The sequence below is a fragment of the Oryzias latipes genome, chromosome 11, assembly GCF_053564925.1.
Source record: "Oryzias latipes strain Hd-rR chromosome 11, Olatipes_Hd-rR_3.1".
Taxonomy (NCBI): Eukaryota; Metazoa; Chordata; class Actinopteri; order Beloniformes; family Adrianichthyidae; genus Oryzias; species Oryzias latipes.
In genome coordinates, this window is record NC_136247.1 from 4,203,802 (window position 1) to 4,221,211 (window position 17,410).

At 43.4% G+C, this 17,410-nt stretch overlaps 1 protein-coding gene across 2 annotated transcripts in view; it reads right to left on the reverse strand.

The window, feature by feature from the left end:
- Window positions 1-17,410, reverse strand: part of st3gal1 (ST3 beta-galactoside alpha-2,3-sialyltransferase 1) — a 71,176-nt gene that overhangs the window by 18,598 nt on the left and 35,168 nt on the right. The window contains exons 2-3 of one of the 2 annotated variants that reach the window (XM_011480963.4): window positions 7,452-7,565; window positions 2,106-2,633 (exon numbers count right to left, since the gene is read on the reverse strand). In XM_011480963.4, the coding sequence (XP_011479265.1) occupies window positions 2,106-2,396 (291 nt within the window). In that variant the 5' untranslated portion in view covers window positions 2,397-2,633; window positions 7,452-7,565. 2 annotated transcript variants of the gene reach the window in all.

Consider the following 17,410-nt stretch of genomic DNA (forward strand, 5'->3'; position numbering starts at 1 on the left):
ATCTAAAGTGGGAGTGAAAGTTTTGTGGTGAAAAGAGCAGACAGCACAAACCCTCTGCTCCAGGAACAAATGACCTCAGCGACAACTTGATGGAGGAGAAAGTCCAGTTTATCCGCAGAAAAGATCAAAGCATTTACCCCCCCCCCCCCCCTGCAGCTTGAGGGACACCTCCCAACAAAAAGTCACAGAAGCTAAACTCAGAGTCGTTTGGGTGTTCTTGTCACAAATGAGGGTGAGGTGAACATCCGAGTGGTGATTACGAACAGTGCACCTTTAGCACGGGGGGCACTACACTCTGGTTTTATTGAATGAACTACATCTGCTTAGAAATATATGAATGATATTAAACAAAAGAACTCTGAATTTGAAGAATAAAAGCGTCATTGTGACACAAACTCAGTTTTGCAGCGATCATCCAGCGAGCCAGACGTTGGGTGTTGGAGTCACGATGAACAGAAATGAGGAAGAAAATCAAAATGTCCACCTCAGTCTCAGACCTGCAGTGCTGCACTGGCATGGAGCTGCTCTGGCAGGGAGCTGCTCTGGCAGGGAGCTGCTCTGGCAGGGAGCTGCTCTGGCAGGGAGCTGCTCTGGCAGGGAGCTGCTCTGGCAGGGAGCTGCTCTGGCAGGGAGCTGCTCTGGGGTTTCTCCAAAGGTTTTGCTGTACTTTTTTTCTAGAGCAGCCGCCTCTGTTCCACCGTTGGATTGCCCTGTGGGCTGCAGGTTTATGTTTGAGGACACTCAAAATGCAGATGATGTGCAGGTTTAGCTCAACGGCACAGCGGCAGAGAGCAAACATCCTGCAGGCGTCTCAGGTGAAGAGCGTCTGCTTGTGCAGCACAGCTCCTCAAGGCTTCCTGTCTTCTTTCCAGGAAGTATCACATTTCCTGATCTATGGTTAGTTACAGTGAGGACTGGATCTGGATTTGTTTGAGCAGATTACATAACTCTGTTTGCTCTTCCAAACACGGAAAGCTGAACTGTATGGTTTATGCCACATTTGAGAAAATGGATACAACTGTTTCAGAAATCTGTCAGCTCCTCTGCAGAAAAACGATTTAATCTACAGCACCCTAAATTTTGTTTTTCCGTCTGAATCCATTTACGTTTTTTAAAATCTATGTCAGTCCATTTCTTTGCACATATAATTTAGAAACTATTTCAGTTTTGTTTTGTCATTTGAGATCAAAAAAGCAAAAATACTTTTAGTTATACGACGAAATAAAATGAAAAGAGACTGTAAAAAAATCATGAATGTAAAATCAGTTCTTTTATTTCTATTTATGAAAATTCCTTTCAAAGGTCGTGAGTCGTCTAAAAATTCTACTTTTCAATATAAACAATGTCAAAAGTGCTTTATTATTATTTCTGGCTTGATCTGATAACAAAGGCATAACTTTGCCCAAAAAGTCAGTTTGTTTGTTTTTATTCTTGTCAAGGAACTAAGACGTGGACACAAGATGCAGGACGACAGAAGTTGTGAAACACAAGGATTTTAATGCTGAGGAAGGCTCTGAGACTCGTACACTAGTAACAGTCATAAGAGAACGATCCGGTGATAAGTGAGGAGGAACACAAGGTATATACACACACACACACACACACACAACAGTGATTGGCAACAGGTGAGTAAACAGGTGCTGGCGATGAAGAAGTCAAGTCAACAGAAGCACAACAGAACACCGAACCGGAACCTAACAAAATAAAAGCCCCAACCCGGAAGTGAAGGTGAACCTAACCACCCTGGCCCCCGGTACCCGACAATTCTGGTTTTGAAAAGTTTGAATAGTTTAGGAAGTTTCTGTTCTGAAAAAAAAAAAGTCCAAAATAGTGTATTAGTTTATGCCATGAGGGAATATTGTTTAGAAACCTTTGATCTGCTTTCATGTAAAAATGATTTTCTTATTTTCTGATGTTTTAGGGATTTATTTGTCAGGATTCTTGTTATTTTTGCTAAATTTCAGATGAAACAAGAGTTTTATGGAAACAAATTAGCTTAGATAAAAACAAAACCCACAAACTGCAGTTTATAGAATCAAAGTGAATGAATTAGTGTAAAACCCTGTTACTGGAAGTGGGGTCCCATAAAGACCCTTCAGTCTTACCTGCCACCACCTGTAGGTGTCCTCAGAGAGGGCACTGCTGTCCCGGGTCATCAGAGGGAGTATGGACAGATTGAAGTGGTCAGCCAACCAAGCGTCCTCCCCCAAATCTGCCATGCACGAATCACATGCACAGATGTCTTTGGAGAAAAAACTTCCAGAAATGCGAGACGCATACTTGAGGAAATGAAAGGGGGGGTCCGTGAAGGTGTAACTGAACAGCAGAGTTGTGAAGGTAAGTATGCAGCAGAGGAGGAAAAAAGTCCAGAACTTATTCTGTGGGAGTGGAGACATCCTGTCCGGTCAAAAATCAGCTTCGTAGCTCAGCAGACAAACCCACCCCCCCTCATGGTCAGGAGAGTGGACGACGGGAATGAAGAAGCTCTGCTGAGAACATGCTGTCCTCACGCTTCCATGGAGCTCCTCAGTGAAAGCCAGTGTGTGCATTAATCCAGCTGCCTTCTGCTAGTCCTCTGATGTTGACTATGACAAGTCACTGACTGATAAGTCATCTGCTCTGCAATGATTCACCTGGAAGGCAAATAAAAAAGGATTTACATGTCACAAACATTAAGAGGTGAAAGATCCGGTTGACAGAGGGAGTTAACCATTTCAGGGTCACGCGTGATGACAGCGTTTCTACTGCTCAATTCAGCAAGACTTTATGGATCCCAGAGAGGAAACGACGGTTCAGCAGCAGCGAGTCACTGAAAAAAATGTCACAGAGTGCAAAAATAACCCTGCTAACTCATCAAACCCAAACATGTGCTTGTAGGTAGACGTTTTTTTTAATTCAGTCTGACTACTGCTGAGGCCAGAACAATGTTTGACACAAAACTCTGAGAATTTCACTTTCTTTTTTTCTTCCTTCCTTCTTCCTTTCAAGTTTTATTTATTTCCCTTTCATGAAGCATCTAAAATACAAAGACATGTACAGAATACGACATGGATTTTACTGTCAAACTGTAAACCTGCTCCAATCATTTCCGAATAACAGACTTCTTCTTCTTTCTCTTTCGGCTTTTCCCATCAGGGGTCGCCACAGCGAATCATCCTTTTCCACCTCACTCTATCATGGACATCTTCTACCCTAACATTAGCCAACTTCATGTCCTCTGTTAAGACATCCATGTATCTCCTCTTTGGCCGTCCTCTTGCCCTCCTGCCAGGCAGCTCCATCTCCAACATCCTTCTACCAATATATCCACTATCCCTCCTCTGGACATGTCCAAACCATCTCAGTCTGGCTTCTCTGACTTTGTCGCTGACACAGGCAACATGAACCGTCCCTCTGATGTACTCGTTCCTTATCCTGTCTAACCTGGTCACTCCTAAGGAGAACCTCAACATCTTCATCTCCGCTACCTCCATCTCAGCCTCTTGTCTCTGTCTCACTGCTACCGTCTCTAACCCATAGAGCAGAGCTGGTCTCACCACTGTCTTGTACACCTTTCCTTTGAGTCTTGCTGGCACTCTTCTGTCACACAACACTCCTGACACTTTCCTCCAACCGCTCCAACCTGCCTGCACTCGCCTCTTCACCTCTTTTCCACAATCCCCATCACACTGAACTGTTGACCCCAAGTACTTAAACTCCTGCACCTTCTTCACCTCAGCCCCCTGTAACCTAACGCTTCTACCTTGATCCCTCTCGTTCAGACACATGTATTCTGTCTTACTACGACTGACCTTCATACCTCTTCTTTCCAGAGCAAACCTCCACCTCTCTAGCTGTTCCTCCACCTGCTCTCTACTCTCACTGCAAATTACAATGTCATCCGCAAACATCATTGTCCAGGGAGATTCCTGTCTTACCTCGTCTGTCAGCCTGTCCATCAGCATAGCAAACAAAAAAGGACTCAAAGCTGATCCTTGGTGTAGTCCCACCTCCACCTTGAACTCCTCTGTCTGACCTACAGCACATCTCACCACCGTCATACTTCTCTCATACATGTCCTGAACTACTCTGACATACTTCTCTGCCACTCCAGACGACCTCATACAGTACCACAGCTCCTCCCTCGGCACCCTGTCATACGCCTTCTCTAAATCTACGAACACACAATGCAGCTCCTTCTGACCTTCTCTGTACTTTTCCATCAACATTCTCAAAGCAAAAATGGCATCAGTGGTGCTCTTACGGGGCATGAAACCACACTGCTGCTCACAAATCTCCACCTTCTTCCTAAGCCTGGCTTCCACTACTCTTTCCCACAGCTTCATTGTGTGGCTCATCAACTTTATTCCTCTATAGTTGCTGCAGTTCTGCGTGTCACCCTTGTTCTTAAAGATCGGGACCAGAACGCTTCTCCTCCATTCCTCAGGCATCTTCTCACTCTCTAAAATCCTATTGAACAACCTTGTTAGAAATTCCACTGCTGTCTCTCCTAGGCACTTCCATACCTCCACAGGTACGTCATCAGGACCAACGGCCTTTCCGCTCTTCATCCTTTTCAGAGCCTTCCTAACCTCATCCTTTCCAATCTCTGCTACTTCCTGCTCCACAACAACCACATCTTCCTCCCTTATTTCCCTGTCATTTTCCTCGTTCATCAGCTCCTCAAAATACTCCTTCCATCTTTTCTGTACACTCTCTTGGGTTGTTAGCAACTTTCCATCTCTGTCCTTAATCACCCTTATCTGTTGCACGTCCTTCCCATCTCTGTCTCTCTGTCTGGCTAGCCTGTACAAGTCCTTCTCTCCTTCCTTTGTGTCTAACCTGTCATATAGCTCATCGTAAGCTTTCTGTTTGGCCTTTGCCACCTCTCTCTTCACTCTACGCTGTGCTTCCTTGTACTCCTGTCTACCTTCCTCAGTCCTTTCTACATCCCACTTCCTTTTAGCCAACCTCTTCCTCTGGACGCATTCCTGTACTTCCTCATTCCACCACCAAGTCTCTTTACCGTCTTTCCTCTTTCCAGATGACACACCTAGCACCTTCCTACCTGTTTCCCTGATAATCTCTGCTGTAGTTTCCCAGTCCTCTGGAAGCTCATCCTGACCACCCAGGACCTGCCTCAACTTCTGCCTAAATTCCTCACAAGTTTCTTCATTCTGTAGCTTCCACCACTTGGTCTTCTTTTCTGTTTTCCCTCTCTTTTTCTTCCTGACCTCCAGAGTCATCTTACACACCACCATGCGGTGCTGTCTGGCTACACTCTCTCCTACCACCACTTTGCAGTCATTAACCTCTCTCAAATGACCTCTTCTACATAGGATGTAGTCCACCTGAGTACTCCTACCTCCACTTCTGTATGTCACTCTATGTTCCTCTCTCTTCTGGAAGTAAGTGTTGACTACAGCCATTTCCATCCTCTTCGCAAAGTCCACCACCATCTGTCCCTCCAGATTCCTTTCCTTCACACCAAACCTGCCCATCACCTCCTCATCACCTCTGTTGCCCTCACCAACATGCCCATTAAAGTCTGCTCCAATAACAACTCTCTCTCCTCTGGGAAAACTCTCTATGACCTCATCCAACTCACTCCAGAATCTCTCCTTCACTTCTAACTCACAGCCAACCTGTGGCGCATACCCACTGACTACATTCACCATCACCCCTTCAATTTCTAACTTTAGGCTCATCATCCTGTCTGAGACTCTTTTCACCTCTAGAACACTGTTCACAAACTCCCCCTTCAGAATCACTCCTACCCCGTTTCTCTTCCTATCAGCACCATGATAGAACAGTTTGTATCCTCCTCCAATACTACGTGCCTTGCTGCCCTTCCACCTTGTCTCCTGCACACACAGTACATCTACCTTCCTTCTCTCCATCATGTCTGCCAGCTCTCTGCCTTTCCCTGTCATTGTGCCAACGTTAAGAGTCCCTATTCTCAAACCTATGTTCCTGCCTTTTCCCTTCTCTCTCTGGCCACGGACCCTTCTGCCTCCCCTCTTTCTTCGACCAACAGTAGTCAAATTTCCACCGACACCCTGTAGGTAAACAGCATCGGTGGCGGTCGTTGTTAACCCGGGCCTCGACCGATCCGGTATGTCTAAAGTGTTGTGGATGATTCGCATGGTTATTTTGGCAATTTTTTACGCCGGATGCCCTTCCTGACGCAACCCTCTCTATTTATCCGGGCTTGGGACCGGCACAGAAGTTACTGGCTTGCAACCCCTGTGGCTAGATTATTTCCGAATAACAGACTTCATTTTCAGATATCTGCCATGCTAACTTCCAAAATAAGGGGCCACGATCCAATGCTTTCATGTGCCTGTCCCAAGTCTGGGTAAATGCAGAGGGTTGTTGTCAAAGAGGACATCGGATGTAAAACCAAAGTCAAGTCAATCCTGCAGATTGGAGAGGACTTTGATACCAAATCGGACGTAGATTGGCTTACAATTTGTATTCACAAATACAGGGTGAAAATTGGATTGTTGTTGGTGGAAGAATGAGAGGAGGAAGACGTGTTGCTAGACAGAGAGGAAGATTAGGAAAGACAGGAGTGAAGGACTTAGCTTAAAAAGCTTGAATGTAGAGACTTTGACAGGAAAACTAGAGATCTGTTTGACGTGATGGAAAGAAGAAAAGTGGATCTCCTGTGTGTTCAGGAGATCAGATGAACTTAGAGATTGGGAATAGCTTCAAGCAGTTTTCTCATGATGTGGATGGAAAGAGGAACAGAGGAGGATAAATCCTGAAGGAGGAGTTTGATGAGAATGTTCTGGAGGTGAGTCTGAAGCTGGAAGTTGAAGATGGGATATTGAATGTTGTCAGTGGTTATGACCCCCAGGATGGATGTGAAAAAAGGAAGAAGGAGAAATTCTGGAGGGATATGGATGAGGAGATCCAGGCTATCCTAAAAACAGAGGTGATGAGGAAGTGATGGGGAATATCCATGTTCAGGATCGGAATGCAGAAGGACAAACAATGTAATCTGAAAGAGGTCAAAGAGTGCAAAGTCATGTTTGGAAAGTCTGTAGCCAGACAGCATAGGATGGTGATGTGAGGATGACTCTGATGATGAAATGGATGAAGGGGATCAAGTGGTGGGACTAAATGGAAGCAGATGATTCCCGCTAACTTACAGCCCATTACAACCGCAAGCTAGCATTAGCTGAAAACTATAACATGCGTGGATCTTTTTGTCTGCCAGTGGATGTATTTGAATGGAGTGGAGCAGGGAGACTTTTGTTTCTGCGTCACCACTTAGAGCTTTTTCAAACAGCATGTTTTCATCTGCTCCTGATTTATCCCAGTTTTAATTCAGTAATACTCAGAAACACAGTTTTAATCAAAATTCTTTTATACGTGCCCTCAATCATCAGAAAAATGCTACAAGAACACGTTAAAACCCCCAAAAGCACCGTTTTCCTTGAAGTGGGTGTTTACGGACGGCTCACCTGTTGATTTCATTCCTGCTGTTGACGCAGAAACATCAGGTTCCAGGAGGGAGGTGGGAAGCAGACGGCTCAGGTAGACTCCTTTCCTGGAAATCTGTGTCATGGGCAGGAAACCTGGGAGAGCAGAAACAGCAAAGCTCCTGAAAGGTCTTGTTTTCACAACTGTTGGAGAAGGGTGGGTTGTTGTGTTAAGCAGCACAAAGACTGCAGCATCACATCTTTACTTTTGAAGGTCATCCTCTAAGCAGGATGTGCTGACAGGGAGCTGTTTCAGTCTGTAATGAAAGCTTGTTTTTCTCAACTGCTTCAAGTGTTCAGCAAGTGTTCAACACTTTAAAGATTTACAATCTAAACATGAGAAATGTGGCAATGCATGACCCCTGAAAGCACGCAGATCAGTAAGTGAGGGGTCATTTTACGGAAGTCAGAAAACTCAAAGCAGGTTTGTTTGAACCACTCACTAAAAAGCTTTTTCTTAAACAAAGCTCCTGACTTTTCGACTTCCCAATGTTACATGAACCAGAACAGAGCCTGAAGCTCCTCGTCACAGCCCAACTGTCTGTCAGAGAAGCGCCACAGCTCAAGAGATTACAGGTTAATCTGTAGAAGCAAATACAAGGCATTTTATTTTAAAAATTAAGCTGATTCTTTCAGGATTGGTGCCTTTAATTTGAAGGCAAGTCCAACGATCCGGGAAGGTCAGATTCCACAAACAAACAAACATCCAGACACCAGTGGCATCATGAGAGCTCCTTATATGCCTGTAATACAATTAACTTCACTGAATAAAGACTCACACCAGCCTGTAACAACCCCCCCAAACACCAAAACAAGAGACCTTCAGTTCAAAAACAGGCCTCTTAGAAATAAGTCAAAAATTGTTAACCCATTGGCAGAATTTCTAAAAATAAGCAAAAAAAAAAAAGAAAAAAAATCTGCCAATAGTGTAAAAAAAAAAGTCTAACCAAGAATTCTCACTTTAAGAAAAAGATTGTCACAAAGACATGTGTTCTCAAACTAGGATTATTTTGTTACGGAAAATCTTTCTTGATAAGATTATCTTTCTTGCAAGACTGAAATTCAGACAGTCTTGTTGAAACAAGTCTTTTTACTTTAAGATTCTGTTTTTGCAGTGTTCCTCAAACGCGTAGCATCAGAAGACACGCTGACATGTAATGTGTTTGGTTTCTGCGGTCACCGAATTCAGTGGTTGTGTCCACACATGGACTCTGTAGACCCATGTGATGCTGTGCCAGCTTGGGAAAAATCAAACAGCAGCCTCTCTTCATTCTGCACCATCCTCACACCGACATTTCTTAACTGTGACTGAAGCTTTCTAATAACAGCAGAGAACAATGAAAGGGATCTTTTCCAGAAGGTCCACCTCAGCAGACCACAGCAGGAACCTGATGTAGATTCCACAGACAGTAACACCTCACTGTGGGACAGATCCAGCTTAAGGACAGCAGCCATCTCTCACTTTTGACTTTCAGGGGGGAAAAAGCAGATTAGATTTGTGACAAAAATGTAAGAGAAGCTCTACTATCATCAGAATCCAGAGTCTGAAGCTGCAGAAGCTGCTGTCTGCTCAACAACATCACACAGAGAAAATGAAAAAGATTTTCCCTGTGATGGGATCACATCTATGATCCTAAAAACTCACATCAGTGAGGAGAATTTCATTTGAATGGATGTTGTCTCTCAGCATAGCGTTTCATTTGAATAAGAAAGTTATTTTCCTGCTGAAGCATAAAAAGATTTCCACAGACTCAGAGGAATTGAGAAAGGTGAGTCAAGACTTCTGACAGGATCTGAATAAATGAGGGATTTTCAGGGACTTCTGTGGGATTCTGGGGAAGAACAGAGAAGACAGAGGCTGTTGTGTTAGGTGTGTGTGTGTGTGTGGGGGGGGGGGGGGGGGGGCTGCTGGTGGATAAAATAAAATAAAAATCATCTTAAAAAACGTCTAGAAACATGAGCCTAGCAGGACTTAAAACTCAACCATGAATGGTTATAAAGGAGGCATGATGCAGGGCACCAGCGCTGCAGGTCGACAAGCTCAACCAGCATGGGGCCCCGGTGCAGAGTTACCACCAAAAATAGTGTCAGAGACCGAACTTTGACAGAACTGAAACCTGAATCATTTTTCTGCTGAAGGAAAAACGAAGCAAGCATTTTCTTTTTTAACAAGATACTAAAGAGGAGCTTTATGATGAGAAATGTGTGCTGACAGATTTTTGCTATTGTCGGGTTACCTTTAATTTCAGAATAATGAATTCTAGTCAGATGGCCCCTAGAAATGTGTGGGACAAACATCCACATGTGCGACTGCACTACTTTTGAGTAGATGGGATATGTTTGAACAAATGCCACGCATGCAGCATGTATGTGCTTAGCTACCATACATGCACCCACCATGTATGCGTTTAGCTGCTATGCATGCATGCAGTTGCCATGTGGTGTTTTAAACAAACCCTGTGGCTCCTTTGAGGAAAGCTCTGTGTCAGTGGACTTGTGTAAATTGTGGCGATATTGCATCACTGCCTCCAAGGTTTTCCATCTGTTTTCATTCGAGTTTGCAGCCTTGATGTCCCTGCAGGATGTTTACTGTACTGTTAATAACGTAAGTTGACTTATTTCCCCTGCAGACCTCATTTTAGTTTAAAATGACACTTTCCACTTATTCAGACGTCCCCTTATCGACTGACTACTGCAGGCTCTCATTCGTCACGTCCTTCTGTTGCTCGGCTGTTGTTTCCTGTGAGAAAAGCTCCTTCACCTCAGGCCGCTGTCACTGAGGACAAACGTAGCTTTGTATTTTCAGGTAAAACCTTGAATTCCCCTTCAGCTCTAAGTTTAAAACAAAAAATACCTCAGGACAGATTTTTACCCCAACCAAATGATTTGACTCTTTAACGCAGGGATGCAAACCCTGTTCCTCCAGATCTACCACCATGCATGCTTTCCAACTGCACACACATTGTTTTTTTACTGGTTACCTGCTCCAGGTGTTTCTACATTCTGGCCCCTGATCCAGGAAATCCGCAGCAGGAAGTACAGGAACAGCTGAAAAACAGGCAGGACGGTAGATTTGGCGATATAGGATGTGCGGCCCTGCTTTTAAATCCTCTCCGACCGGTCAAACTAGCACTCAGCAAAAGGCACTCTTCAACCAGTTTTTTCCATTTTAGCTCTTTTCTGTTTTGTGATCTGCAGCAGCAGCCAGTGAAGTACATGACCTCTTCTTCTATCCAGTAACACTTTTCTAGGTTGTGCAGGGGGATGCTGAAATAAGCTCTGCCCTCCTGGCTTTGATGGTTCCTTGTGTCTACAAAAAAATAGCTAAAAGGTAAATTTACAGAAGACAGGAATACCCTTAAAACCCGCCTTTTGTTTCTCTGAAAGAGTTGCTGAAGCATCCTCTGTCTGTATATGTCACGATGACTTTGTTTGTTGACAGATCTCTCTTCTTGGGAGACAGGATGTCAAACATTCTTCAGTTTTGATTCTGTGAAGCTCATGAGGCCTTAATTTGAATGACATCCCATAATAATTGCTAAGATGTAATGAGACCAGTCAGTGTTACAATCCAAAACGTTTTCTTTTTAAATCAATAAGGAAAGATGTTAAGGAGAGACGTGAGGGTGATCACTCAGTCCAACTAAAGCCCACGTGCACGTTCTGCGTGCACATCTCCAGTTAGTGTGCCTGTGAGTGTGGAGGTGCTGATACAGCTGCGTTTCTGTCAATAAAGTCTACGGACTCTCCGTCAGCTGCACAAACAAACATCTGAAGGGGTTTCTCCAAATGCTGCATGTCTGTGTGCAGCCTGAGATCACTTTGAAAGGCAGAGATGATTTCCCAGAATGCACCAGAACCCACAGAAACTACTGTGGATTCAGGGGGATCATTGGAACAAACTCCGAGGCTTTATCAGCAGCCCGATCGTCTGCTGCACAGACGTTCTCTGCTCGACTGCATGTTTAAGTGTCAGCCTGAGCGGTTCAGGGGGGTGTTCACGGATGCAGGTTATGCTAGCTCCCACGGTAAGTTTGAGGCTAAGGAAGTTCATGACCTCAGCTTTCGGTTCCAGAAATGGAGGTATGTTTTAGGATATGTCAAGTTGCCATAGCAACTCATGCTTTGAACATAACCTGGTCTGGAGCAGGTTTAGTTGAAGGTTAGTTTGTTTTCAGAGAGGTGAAGCAGCATGGCGTGTCCATTTGAAGATGATTTAGTGGATGAAGAAGCTCAGATAATACTTTTTCCACCATGAGAGGGTGATAAGACCACATATGGATGTTGGAAAGATAAACTTTTTTACTTTGATCTAACACCTCCCTGTGTAACTGGACTCAACACCTCCCTGTGTAACTGGCTGCTGGACTTTCTGACAGGGAGACCACAGGCAGTCCGTGTCGGCAACAACACCTCCAGCACCATCACAATTAACACAGGGGTCCCCCAAGGATGTGTGCTGAGCCCCCTCCTCTTCACTCTGCTGACTCACGACTGCACCCCAACATCAAGCTCCAACCTCTTCATCAAGTTTGTGGATGACACAACAGTGGTGGGTCTCATCAACAACAACGACGAGACCCCCTACAGGAGTGAGGTGAGCAGGCTGGCTCTGTGGTGCAAAGACAACAATCTCCACCTGAATGTGGAGAAGACAAAGGAGATGGTTGTGGACTTCAGGAGAACTCACACCCAGCATGCTCCACTGATCGTCAATGGTGCTGCTGTGGAAAGGGTGAGCTGCACCAAGTTCCTGACGACCTGTCTGGGAACCACAACACTACATCACTGGCCAAAAAATCCCAACAACGCCTGTACTTCCTCCGCAAACTGAAGAGGGCCAGAGCTCCTCCCCCCATCATGCAGACCTTTTACAGGGGGGCCATCGAGAGCATCCTGACCAGCTGCATCACCGTGTGGTACGGAGCCTGCAACGCGTCCTGCCGGAAGACTCTGCAGCACATTGTGAAAACAGCTGAGAAGATCGTTGGTGTCCCTCTTACTGGCCTCTCGGACATTTACCGCTCCCGCCTCACCCGAAAAGCCATCAGGATTGCAAGGGACCCCTCACACCCATCCCAGAGACACTTGAACCTGCTGCCATCTGGGAGGAGGCTGCAAAGTCTGCAGGCCAGAACCAGCAGACTCAAGGACAGTTTCCTCCATCAGGCAATAAGGACACTCATCTCCCTCCCTGCCCTCCCCCCCCCGGGCCCCTCCACTCCATCCTACAAGCTCTCATTGAAAACTTCACACCATTTCCGAACATCATCATCACCAAAGACTGCCATCACCCACTCATCCACTTACTGTTCTCAGCACTGACGTCACTTTAAACTGCCACTTTAACCATGCCACTGTTCTTTAGCACTGTTTAGACTACTCTTATTCCTCCTACTATTACTGTCTTTTTATCTATTTTTAAGTCGTTTATTTATTATTTTATATGCTGCTTGCACTGTGGGGTGAGAGGAAAGCAATTTCATCTGTGCTGTATGTCTTATGGATGCAGCATACTTGACAATAAAGCTGACTTTGACTTTAATTATTTGCTTCAGTTAAGATAAATCTTTTTTTTTGTTAAGTCAGCTTAAAAATAACACGTAGTTTTCAGACAGTTATTTTACTTTCATTCAAATTAATTCAATTAAGTAGGTTTAACTTTGGTGCTGCTGTTAGATCGGCACCGAAAGGGATTGTGGGATACCATTCCCTTTGCCTGTCTGGACGGATTTGGGTTAAAGTGTGGGTTTTTACCAAATGTGTTTAGTTGTTTAGCTGTTTTACTGTGTTTTGCCGTTTTTTGCCGAGTTATTTTGTCCTCCAATGCTTAACTCTGTGAGAGGAAGTGAGAGGAAGGGAGAGGATGATGAGTTTATATAGCACCCCTACCATTGGATGCCATAATGATAATGTTGAAAAATTGGTTAATAAAAACCTGCTAACTTTGGAATTTTGATCGTTTGCTTTTTATTGTTATACAAATGTGTATATCTGCCGGCTCAAACTCAGACATATGAAAGTTCAAGAATTAAAATAAATCAAGATGGGAAAAATATTAATTGAATTGGAGTAATATGACATTTAGTTAGATAAATATGTAAATTTGAGTTGTATAAACAATTATTGAGTTTTATAGACGTAAGAAATTAGGTTGAATAAATTTAACTCAATTACTTGTTACCAATAGAAGTAATTCATTCAAGTTGGCAAAATTGGATAATTTCTATATATATATATATATATATATATATATATATATATATATATATATATATATGCGTCACAAGGAAAATAGAAATGAGATTGAAACCCTTAAGTTTACTTTGTCCGTTCTTTTTCTCCAAGCAGAAACTCTTTCTTTTGCTGATGATGCAGTCGTATTACTTTTTTGATGGGCGTATAATCTTCATACACCGTCATTAAAATCTCAGACTCCGTCTCAGTCACTGAAGTACAGCGCTCTCTTTTGTTCTCCACGCGTTTCCATGGTGACTCCGGTCTCCGGAAATCGGCGATCCATTGAGAATGTCTTTATGTACCTGCCGTGTACGTGCATTAACCCAGGGTTAACAAGTCGAGCGTAATTACGCTAACTCATATCTGGTCTTTTCGAATCAACACACCCAGAATAAGCAAGTTCAGGTGAATTTCAGCCAGAGTTCAGGGTTAAAGTCAGGCTAGTTTAAACATGCTTCCTGGAATACCCCCCAGGTGCAGCAGGGCTTCCATACAAAAAACAAGCATCTACTCATTTCAGAAAGACACCAAAATTACAGTTACAGCAGTTTGAAACAAAAACATGAAAACAACTTATTTTTCATCTTTCAATAAAGCATTTAAATAAAAATATACTGATAATGCAGCACATAATTTAACTATAAAGGCACAAAACATTTCTGACCAAAAAAAAAACAACACAAAAATTGTTTGGTTTTAATTCTAATTGAAAGAAACAGGATAACTGTCACTGGGAGGGATGAGGGAAGGACCCAGGCGCAGAGAGGAGGAGGAAGAGGAGGCAGAGGGTTCCAGGGAAAACAGGAACTTTAATAAACTAAACTAAACTAAACTAAACTAAACCAAAAACCACTGCAACAGGCAGGCAACTTGAAACACTAGAATTACAAAACACAGAACCTACAGAGCAGCACAGGAGGAAGGGAATGACTAGACATACAGGACTGACGAGACACAGGTGAACACAATCAGGACAGATGGGGAAAAGGTAGACTCGAAACCAACACAAAACAGGACATCCTACAAAATAAACCAGGGAAACCACTCAAACCAAGACAAAAGCAAAGAAACTAGAACAGTGACCAAAAAGATCTAATTTCCTTTTTTATTAAGGCAGAATGTGAATCTCTGCCTTCATACATATTATTACGGTTCAAAATAAAAGTACAGACCCTATTCAAAAAATGAAAATATCATGGAAAAGTGTATTTATTTCCATAATTCTATTCGAAAAATTAAATTTTCATTAATTTAGGACCCACTCTTTGATTGATTTTAAGTACTTATTTATTTATTTTTACATAAATTGGGGTTCCAGCTCATAAAACCCATAAAAAGCAAGTGTTTAGACATCTTCTTTGCTAAAAGTCTAAATATACGTCTTTTACTGCACGTCTGGAGAAAAGTAGAAAACTTTCATGAAACCTGAGTGAAAACCTGAATTTGAACCCAGGATTCAGATTTCAGAAGCTTCTTGCTGTCAGACACCAGTGCAGACCACAACCCTCCTGCCCCAACCCACCAACGCACACACCTAGATTTAGGATCAGCCAGAAACCATCCAAAGACGAAACAATGGGACTGAAGGAGTAACAGCACTATTCCTGCAGAGAACCAACTCCAGCTACGATCCTCCCAGAGCTTCACGCCAAGCAGATGTTTGGTAATTATAGATGACATGCTGACTTTTAACAGCTGATAAGATTTCCATGCTCTGAACTTATGCTGAGTTTGATTAGAAAGTTTTATGAACATTTAAAAGTCCATCTTATGACAAAATAAAGTTATATCATCAAATACATGGAACAAATAAAGATGTTTGCACACATCTAGTAGGGGCTGCAGTGGAGCCGGTCAGTTTCTGCATGCAGTCACGTTTGTTACGGTTAGACGGTAAAAAAGCTTGGAATATTGATGCGTGTTGTCAGGCTCATTCTGTGCCCAAGACGTCTCTCCCATTAATCTTTTACAGAGGCGGGAATGTGGGACAGCTCTGATGGAATGAAATGGGAAGGCTATTTGCCATGACTGAATGCCACGATCCCAGGGAATTTCTTTTTCCTAATTGCATATCTCTATTTTTAATTAGGCCATTTTCAGAGCACTGATAGCCGGCTGCAGTCTGGCTGAGAATGTCAAGCAGCATCAGAGCTCCAGCGTTTCATCTGTCAGCTTCCCCAGACTGCATCACTGCTGTTCTGCACCAAAGGTGTGGAAAGCTTGCAGTCAGTCCATCTGCATTCTGTCACCATGAAATGTCCGGGTACAAAGGCCAAAGCTCTTCATTTGAGTGTCACACAAACCAAACGGGAAACATTTTTGTGGAGGAGAAGAAACGAGGCGTGAAAGCAGTTTAGAGAGAGAGGCGGCACGTTCTCTGCAGGCTGCAATAATCCCTGAGAATTTCAGAGATTTGCCACGACACCATAAAGCATGTTTCTCACACCCGGCCTCTGGCTGCACTAAGTCCAATTCAGCGGTCGGTTATCAGGTGGGGTGTAGCTGCACTGCAACAAGTTTTTAATCTGATCTATGTGCAGGTATGCAGTTCTACTCGTTTCATTTCTTCATGCATAAACCAGAGGTCCTCTTCACTCTGTTTGTACATGTTCATGTCTAGGCTGCAGGCGCCAAGCACAATGAAAATCTAAAATTCTTATCGTTTGTTTAAAATGTAAACAAATGTGTGGCTACACTCTGAACAGAGACAGCACCTTGTTAGATTATTTGGTTAGATCAGTTCCGTTGAGGGACCACACTGCATTTCCATTTAAGCTTCATTTCCACGGAGCGGTCCGGTCCAGAATTTTTTTACATTTTCATTATAAAATGGACCAATTAAGCCTGAAGCGGGCTCATTTTGTCTCTCATAGTTGGGGCCCCCATTGGTTGTCGGTCCAAAGAAAAATGGAATGGACCGGTTAAGGCGGAGCTACTGTCACACGATAAAACACAAATGGAGGTGGACTGTTGCAACAATAGAAAGAGCCAGACCGGTTTCAACGTTTTTGGCTGTATTCCTCTTAAACACCCACAATCTTCTCACAAACATTTAATTCTTTGTAGATACAAAGTACCAAAAGCCAAGTGGAAAAAAAAGCTGCAGGATGACCTCCATTGTTGTTGTCCATAGCTTAACTTTTGCTTAACTAAATGCACACAACCTGTTTCACAAATACACATGCTCTGATTCACAACTGTTATTTTATGCAAACGTCCAATATAAATTTGGAAATGCACACATTATGTTTCACAAAACGCACACCCTGAGTTTCACAAACACACAGGTTGTGTTTCACACATGCACACTGAATGTTTCACACATGCACAATAAGTGTTTCTCACAAATGTGCATGCTGTGTTACACAAAAACATAATAGATTTTTCAGATATTCACAATACATTTTTCAGAAATGCAGAATAGATGCTTCACAAACATCATTTTTAAGTACACTTGTAACATGAACTCACACTTTGTGGATATTCTAGAATGTGCATTCACAAACCTGCTCTCATTTGTGAATCTCCCCACATTTGTGAGAGATTTCTCTGCGGTGAATATTGAGACTCCCTTCACGCTGCAGGTCAACTAATGCCACCATTGGCCAATGAATCTGTCAATCAAACTCATCACCAAAGCAGGCCTGCTCGCTTTCAGCCAATCAAATGGACCCTTAGACTTTCTCCAGCTTCCACACAGG